The sequence below is a fragment of the Ylistrum balloti genome, unplaced genomic scaffold (genome assembly GCF_031769215.1).
Source record: "Ylistrum balloti isolate Yb309-2 unplaced genomic scaffold, AGI_CSIRO_Ybal_v1 Utg371998, whole genome shotgun sequence".
NCBI classification, from domain to species: domain Eukaryota; kingdom Metazoa; phylum Mollusca; class Bivalvia; order Pectinida; family Pectinidae; genus Ylistrum; species Ylistrum balloti.
The window spans coordinates 23938-32927 of NW_026782973.1; the positions used below are offsets into that span (position 1 = coordinate 23938).

The 8990-nt window shown below is 41.5% G+C and overlaps 1 protein-coding gene across 1 annotated transcript; it reads left to right on the forward strand.

The window, feature by feature from the left end:
* The first annotated feature begins 1592 nt into the window (after positions 1 to 1592).
* On the forward strand, positions 1593 to 7400 carry LOC132564122 (uncharacterized). Its single transcript, XM_060228800.1, has 5 exons — positions 1593 to 2409; positions 2563 to 2792; positions 3056 to 3202; positions 6385 to 6390; positions 7083 to 7400. The coding sequence occupies exons 1-5, from the start codon at positions 1593 to 1595 to the stop codon at positions 7398 to 7400; spliced, it is 1518 nt and encodes a 505-aa protein (XP_060084783.1).
* The last annotated feature ends 1590 nt before the right edge of the window (positions 7401 to 8990 follow it).

Sequence of the window (8990 nt, forward strand, 5' to 3'; positions counted from 1 at the left end):
TGAAAGGCCCACCGGGACGGATTCAACGGCAACGACTCGGTTAGTCCAAACGACATTGACTGGAACAACTGCAGAAACAAGATGTCAGTGTGGAAAAGTCTGCAAAAACCTGAGGGGATTGAAAGTACACAGGGCAAGGACCAAATGTGGGTCTGTGAAGCTAATGGCAGAACGCACAGTGATAACTGGTCAGACAGAGTCAGGATGAACACCACAGTACTGAGGACCTCTTACTTCCTGATGTTACACAGTCCAGCATAGGGGAGGAACCAGTGAACACAAATCTTCCTCAGGTGGATGCAGGCAGGCAGCCACTGACTAGAAGGGACAGAGTGAAATTGCCACCAGCAAACGACAAACAGTGGGAAGCCTTCGATGATGATTTGGACAAGATTCTTGAAGGCACATTAGCTGGAGATGTGGATAAGAAAATAGCAGCCTGATCAACAATTGTATATACAGTTGGTAAAGAACGGTTTGGAACAGCCAAAGCAGACAAGAAGAGCAATGAGCAAGCTACCAGCAGTAGACGACAGCGAGAGATTGAGACTCTCAGGAAAGAGATCAGAAGCATAACAAGGCAGTATAAGAAGGCAAACCGTGAAGAACAGCTTGGATTCATTGATTTGAGAGCTACACTGAGGGATAGGGGGAAGGCGGAAAGAATATGTAAGGCAAGGCGTGAAAGATCAAAAAGAAGAACCTCCTTTGTAGCCAACCCATACAGATTCACAAAAACAATATTAGAAGGGAAGAAGTCTGGAAATCTGAAGAGCCATAAAGCAGAGGTAGAAGAACATCTGCGGAACACTCATAGTGATGACCAGAAGAGGAGACCATTAGGCCAATGCAGCAGAATTAGTGAAGTGCCAGAACCAGAGATCCCACTAGATAGTAAAGAACCAACATTGAAAGAGGTGAAGGACGTTGTCATGAAAGCACGATCAGCATCAGCTCCAGGTCCAAATGGTGTACCGTACAAGGTATACAAGAAGTGTCCAAAGATCCTTCAGCGATTATGGAAACTTCTAAAAGTTGTATGGAGGAAAGGAAAGATCCCGGAGTGCTGGAAAAAGGCGGAGGGATGCTTGAATCCGAAAGAAGAAAACTCCGAACACATCAACCAGTTTCGGACCATTTCACTCCTGAATGTAGAGGGGAAAATCTTCTTTGCTGTGCTTGCCAGGAGAATGACGCCTACATGACAAAGAACCAGTACGTTGACACATCAATACAGAAAGGAGGGGTACCGGGCTTCTCCGGGTGCATAGAACACATCAGCGTCATCTCCCAGCTGATCCAGGAAGCTGAAGTGAACAAAACTGATCTCACAGTGGTATGGTTGGACCTAGCTAATGCATACGGAACTGTCCCACATATGTTGATAGACGAGGCATTATGGCATTACCACATACCAGAAAACTTTAGGAACCTGATCAGAAGCTACTTCAGTGGGACACAGCGGAGATTTACCACCAAAGAATTCACAACTTCATGGCTGGAACTACAGAAGGGAATCGTTACTGGGTGCACAAAACATTCAGGCAAGGTGGATTCTGAAAGCCTTAGAAAAGACAGTAGCATGGGCTAGAATGTCATTCAAGCCAAGAAAGTCCAGGTCATTGATCATCAAGAAAGGAAGAGTTACGCAAAGGTTCCAACTGACAGTGCAAGGCGAGGACATTCCATCTATCTTAGGAAACCTAATCAAGTGCTTAGGAAAGTTGTTTGACCCCACATTGAAGGATACAATTAACATCAGGAAAGTTGTACAACAAGTAGTGGAAGGGATGAGAAACATCAACAAGACCGGTCTACCAGGGAAGTTTAAGGTGTGGATGTACCAGCATGGACTCTTACCCAGACTTACATGGCCATTGATGTTGTATGAAATCACACTCTCACAAGTAGAGAAGATTGAAAGGGTTGTCAACAGGAATCTTCGAAAGTGCCTTGGTGTACCACCTAGCTTCACGTCTGTTGGCCTCTACTGCACAACAGCCATACTCCAATTACCAATCACCTCGTTAGTGGAGGAATTTAAGGTGGGAAAGCCCAGGCTGATAATGACCCTACGAGACTCGAGGGATGAGAAAGTGCGGATGGCAGGAGTACAAGTAAGAACAGGGAGGAAGTGGTCAGCTAGCAAAGCAGTAGACGAGGCGGAAAGTAGACTCCGACATAAGGATATTGTTGGATCAGTCCCACAAGGTAGACAAGGCCTAGGGATGACAAAAACGACCTACTGGAAAGATGCAAGTACATCAGCGAAAAGGGGCATGATCCAGAGAGAGATTCGATCCAAGGAGAAAGAGAGAAGGCAAGCAAAGGCCGTCGAAATGGGAAGCCAGGGGCGTGGACCAGATGGACCACAGAGCAAAGATCGCTTACCTGGACAGAACTTTGGAGGTACCCTCATTACCAGCTGAGGTTTCTCCTACGGTCAGTTTATGACACTCTGCCGACACCTGCCAACCTAGAGAGATGGAGCCTGACCAACAACCCGAATTGCCTCCTTTGTGAAAGGAGAGGGAACTTGGAGCATATACTGTCTTTCTGCAGCGTTGCAGGGACGGTACACGTGGCGACATAATCAGGTCCTACGAGAGCTGGCAGACATCTTGGAAAGGGAGAGGGTGAGCAGGATTAAGCAGAAGGCACCAAGACCTAAGACCATACAGTTTGTGAAGGCAGGGGAAACATTACCAACAGGAAAGATAGGGCGAAGCGGCATATCGGGAGATTGGAAGTTAGTGGCAGACATCGGCCAGCAACTAACATTCCTGGAGATTGTACCAACTACCTTAGACCAGATCTAGTCCTTTGGTCATCAGGGACAAAAAAAGATTGCCGTCATTGAGTTGACCATATCATGGGAGGAAAGAACAGACGCAGCCCATGAGAGGAAGAAAGCCAAGTATGAAGAGCTACTGGCAGAATGCAGGGAGAAAGGCTGAAAAACTTGGAACTTCCCGGTAGAGATTGGGTGTAGAGGCTTCCCAGCACCATCTGTTTGGAGAATGCTCACTGCACTGGGTGTTACCGGCTGTACTAGAAAAAGGGTAGTGCAGCGGCTCACCCAGGCAGCAGAGAGTGCATCCTGTTTGGTTTGGATGAAGAGGGACGAGAGAAGCTGGAGACCCACCACCGACGCGCAGTGACTGATCACCACTGTGGACCCCCCATCCTGAGAGTGTACCGAGTAAGGGGTCGAAACACGCGATGAAGGATGACCTCGGCTGAGGACGTCGGCGGTGTAGCAGCAATTCCATCTAGCTGTTTGTACGTACTATCCCACTCTCTCTTATCAATCCTACTTTTCCACTCTTACTCTTTTTCCTACCCGTTTTCGTCCGCTGAAAGACCGAAAAGTCGTAATAGTGGACGTGAAACCCGTTCAAATAAATAATATAAATGAAATCATTCCGTGTACTTCAAATCAATCAATCAATCAATCAAATATTTTATTCCTCTTAATAAGAGATACAATATTATACAAAGTTATATATCTAATTGTCCGTTGTTATAATGCATGTTACAATAAAGCTGATAATATCAACAGTCCTTTTGTTTTTAAATGTAACACACAATTATCTAATGTACACAATTCTATGCGATGGCCATAAGATTATTTCTGGTTTTGTCAAAGTAAAGTGTGGCGGCATTTGCTATATATTTTGTGCTTTCCAGATAAAATGTTCTTGTGTCTATTAAATGTTTGAAAGCTTTGGAATCTTTACCTAAAAGATGCCTTAAGAATTCTTCATGTGGTAAATTATTTAGATAATCACCAAACTCGTTGTCACATCTTTCTATGATCGATATCATATACTCAATTCTTAGAAATTGTGTGACGTCACAAGTCGTCACAATATGTAGTATGATGTCAATGTATGAAGATCCACATAGTTGACATCGACCTTCTATCCAGTTTGGAATAGTCGCCAAGATTTTGTTTGAATATCGTACCACGGAACTATCACGTTGAGATTTAACCGGAAATGTCCACATTATCCATGGTTCATAATTTCCATGTACTTCCTTGAAACGTAGGAAATCATTGTCTTTCTGCATACGGTCTGCCAGTAGTTCGTTTTCTAAATACAACGTCACATTTTTAACGCTCTGTTTCCAGCTTGTTTTAGACGGAAATTTAACAGTGTCCAAATAGATATCTAAATTACTGTTCAATTTATATTTCAGTAAGAGTTTGTTAACGTCCGGAATAAATCCCATCTGTCTTTCCCCATTGTTATCGCGATACTGATACAGTCTACGAACTAAAATGTCTTTAGTTAGCGTATATGATGGTAAGTTGATGAGAGAACACAGAAAATTCAGTTTCCGCCGTTCTATTGCAGTTTCTATCCTTATGAGACCTAACAAGGACTCTGCTATGTCTGATCGGGTATGTTTTGGAAGACACTGTGTTCTCTTAGCTATCTGATGTTGAAATACCCGGATTTGCTGTATGTCCTTTTTGTTCGGGTTACACCAAAACTCCGATCCGTACAATACGCTTGGAAGAACCACCTTTTTGTACAAATTTACAGTTATTAATGGATTCGTCCTTTTGCAATCCGATCCAAATTTGGTGATCAGATTGAATGAATTTCTTCCCTTTATGCATGCGTTCTGCATTGCTCAGGAACACTTCAAATCTTCTGATAAGATCATACCAACATGCTTACAAGATTTTGACGTTTTCAAACTCTTGTCCATAAGTGTCCATGTTGCTTTAACGTTTTCGTTTCGTCTTTTCCCAAATACAAGTATTGTACTCTTTTCTGTATTGTACCGGAAGTGCATGGTCTTTGCATATCCGGTACAGATGTCCAGCATATTTTGAAGGGACGACGGAGAAATGGTAAGCAGAACTAAGTCATCTGCAAGCGCGGGGTTTCCACATTTTATGTCCATAATCTTTGCTCCCACATTAGAGTTTTCCAAATCATTCAACAAATCATTTATGTATATGAGATATAAAAACGTGGAAGCGATCCCACCTTGCCTAATACCAGAACGAACAGGTAGCGTCCGTGATCTAGTCCCGTGGGTCATTATAGCGCTTGATATATTAATGTACGCATTGACAAAAAAAAGTCAGTATATTCCCTCTAATACCAAATTCATATATTTTTCTCATCAGCCCAGCGTGCCAGACTGTATCGAATGCCTTCTGGGTATCCAGGAAGGCTGCATAAATTTTACTGTTATTTTCAATATTCCAATAAACACATTCTCTTATGTTGAAAGACACAGTTTCACATCCAAGTCGTTTTTGGAATCCCTGCTGTTGTCTATTTAGCCGGATGCTTGTACATGGGAGCCACTGCTGTATCCGATTACTAACAACCTTCTCCATCAATTTATACAGTACCGGAAGTAGAGAGATCGGCCGGTAATTATCGGGATTAGACCGTGTCTTGTGGTTATTTTTATACAGTGGAATAATGATTCCGTGTTTCCAGGATTTTGGTATAAATCCTAAATTGTGAACTGAATTGAATAGTTTTAATATACAAAGTATCAAGTTCCGTCCACCATACCGGAAGTGCTCATAACAGATATTATCTGGACCCGGAGCTTTTCTCAGTTTCGTGTCTCTAATCGCGTTTTCTACTTCTGTGAAGGTATAATTCGCATTGAGTACTTCAAGATTTTCTGATTTTACACAATGTCGCTTTGGTACTTTCGTTTCCGCTTCCATACGTACTCCGTTGTAAATGCCTTCAAAGTAGCATGCAAAGGCTTCACATATATCCTTTGGAGTTCCATACGTTTTCCCGTTATACGATATTTCTTTACTTTGTGCAGTTTTTGGGCATTTCCGATTTCTAATAATTTTCCAGAAAAGTCTTAAGTCGCACTCTGCTGCCTCTTCGATCTCTAGTATACATTTCTGTATATAATTATTATATGCTTTTTGATGAATTGATCTGAAGTTTTGCTTTGCCTTTTTATACTGAGAATACGATGAGTACCCTGAATAAGGGTAGAAACAGCAACTAAATAGGGAGAGCCTGGACAAGGATATGATAATCTATTTGTTTCAGTTTAATAAAGCACTAAACAAGTGCAAGTGTTTGGCACTGTATAAGTGCCGGTGCGCGATACGAACCAGTGTTCGGTTAGGAGCAACTGCTTTGCGCAATGTACAAGTGCCGTTTCGCTGCGTTGACAACTGCGCGAGTGGGCACCGTTGGTTGTTCTGCGAGACCAACGGATAAAGCCAGGTGCTAGTGTGATGACAGTTAGTGAGCGTGTGGTTTTAGGTATTGTTCTGTATTTTCCTTGTCACTTATCAATCATAGTGTACATATGATTAATTCAGTATAAATTAGGTATTGTTAATTGTAATTAGTTGTTATTAATTGTTTATAGTGCAGAGTAAGTAATTCTCACTTACACCGGCGCTGACAAAGCCAGTGCGCCGTTGTTATAATTATAGTACAGTACATCCCAAATATATCCTTACGACGAACCCAGGGTTAATAAGATACTCTGCAGGTTACATATATATACAAAAGGAAGAAAGAAAAGTGCTTGATTAAAATGTTCATGTATTGATTAATTTTATTAATTAAAGGTTAAAACTTTCCACATTTAAAATGTGATGCCTCTTCGTGAATTACACTGAATAATGTATAAGTTGCACGGGAAGTTTGTCTGTCTGGCTCACGTGTTCGTTCTTTTGTGGTTCATCTCCGGGAACGACTCACAACTGCTCCTTTGTCAGCAGGAAGTATTCCTGACCTTAGAAGAGTTAGTCCCGAATGGTACGTAATCGGTTGCTTGAACGGGGCATACGTTCACGACGTCCAGCCATACGTTCTGTTCTCCAGCAACGTCATCGTGTGGTACGTTTAGCTTGGTGTAGACGACACATACACGCGGCAGGTCTGGGCACGTGATTTTTCACGGATGAGTCCAGGTTTCAGGTTCTAGAGTACAGCGTGGTGTGGTGAACGTTTTTATGGCAGTTTTGTGATCCAACGACGTCTATTCGGCGGACGTAGTGTCGTGGTGTGAGGCGGCATATCATTCCGTGGCAAAAGAGCTCTTGTGGTTGTGGATAACAGGATAACGCTGGCCTGCATGTTGCGCGAGCCATTGCCATCTTCTTGATCCAGAACAATGTGAATGTGCTGCCCTGGCCTGCAAAGTCACCAGATAAGTCGCCTATAGAACATGTGTGGGGTGAGATGCAGCGTCGCTTGCGTCGCATTCAAAATCAGCCGTTGACGTTATCTGACCTGTCACGTGCGTTTGTGAGAATATGGAATGGTATTTTCCAGGCATTTTCAGCACACTTGTTGCATCAACGAGGCGTCGGTGTAGAGCATGCACCGATTTCAATGGTGGACATACACGGTATTGATGAGCTGAACTTTGCTTAAAAACGTTTGTGAAAACTGATCTCTATCCAAGACGCTGCTGACGCAATAACCATATCAACTGAGTTGGTATTAAATAAAGGTAAGATAAAACTCTGTTGAAATTTCCTATATACTTAGTTATAGCCTATTATACACATACACGCTTATTTTCCCGCTATTTATAGATGTATTTGAACATGGTAACACAATTAACGAAGGAAGAGAGTTTTTGACTCGTGGCCTATCTAGGTTTCGAACTCTACGGCAGAATATCATCTAAGCAGGAATGTCGAAAACCACACCACCGACACATACATATATAAATTGTTGTATGTGATTTGGTTGCAATAAAAAAGAAACAAAGGAGGAACCCGAAGTGGTAAAATTATATGGGTAAAAACAACACAAACAAACCATGAACAAAATCGCAGTATAAAAATAACACTTGACGTCATCTTCACCCAGGCGAAGTTACCACGTACTCTTGTGTGAAGAATAAGTAATATTGTCAATCGAAGATCTTTATCATGTTACCTATCATTTTCCCGGAAATCTGTGGAAGCGGTGTTTCTCAAAAATTGTAGCTAAAGGTAAGATCGTTTTTGTAAGAAATTGTTTTAAACTTTGTATCAAAGATATAGAGTGGGATTGGACATAATTGATCTAACTTATATTAAGCACTTTCCCAATAATATTTAACAATACACTCAACACAAGATGGACATTTATATATAACATATATAATTTGTGTTATATAATGGAGAGACAGAGAGAGAGAGAGAGAGAGAGAGAGAGAGAGAGCGAGAGAGAGAGAGAGAGAGAGAGAGAAACCAGGACATCAGAGATTGGAAAAATGCGCCGGAACATATGTCAATTGACATAAAAGTAGAAATAAATAAACTAATGTAAGTATAACAATACCTTTGAGAGTTTGAAAGAGTGCAGAAGTAATATTGAGTATCAGGCAAATCTACCCGACCCTTCCAGGAAATTATGTGCAGCTTTAGCGATTCTCGTGTAATCAATGGACGATAAATTTTAATCTCCTTGACAGAGAATATCCACATTAAAATTGTCTTCGTACCAGGACAGTCTCGTATTAAGGATTGCACGTAGATTAGTGTACAAAGGGCAAATAATTAAAAAAAATAGTGGTAACAGTCTTCACAGGGGTGTCCACATTGACACTAGGCAGTCAATGATGTTTGCTCTAAACATGCCATAGTTAAGCAACTAGCGCGGTTTCTAACACGAGAAGGCAGGATATTGATTTGTCTAGGTCCAGAAGATACAAAATGATAGCTTAATAGAAGAAGAGTTTCTAAAAGTTTCGTCCAGATCATTCCAAAGTTTTGTTGAAGGAAAAAAAGTTACGTGATAGTTCAAAACTTTAAGTGAAAAATTGTGAACTTTGAAATAAAATAACGAAAGCTTGGGAGTTTTACGTTGTTTTTGAAAGTGGCACCAAACTAGTTTCTCGATACATTTTTTTTGTGAATATGGGCAGCCCTGTGACTATTCTTGCAGCATCTAACTAAATATGTTCTAATATCAAAAATTTGTTGCCTCGCAGTTGTCCCATTTTTCAAACGCATATTCAAGCAAAGGTCT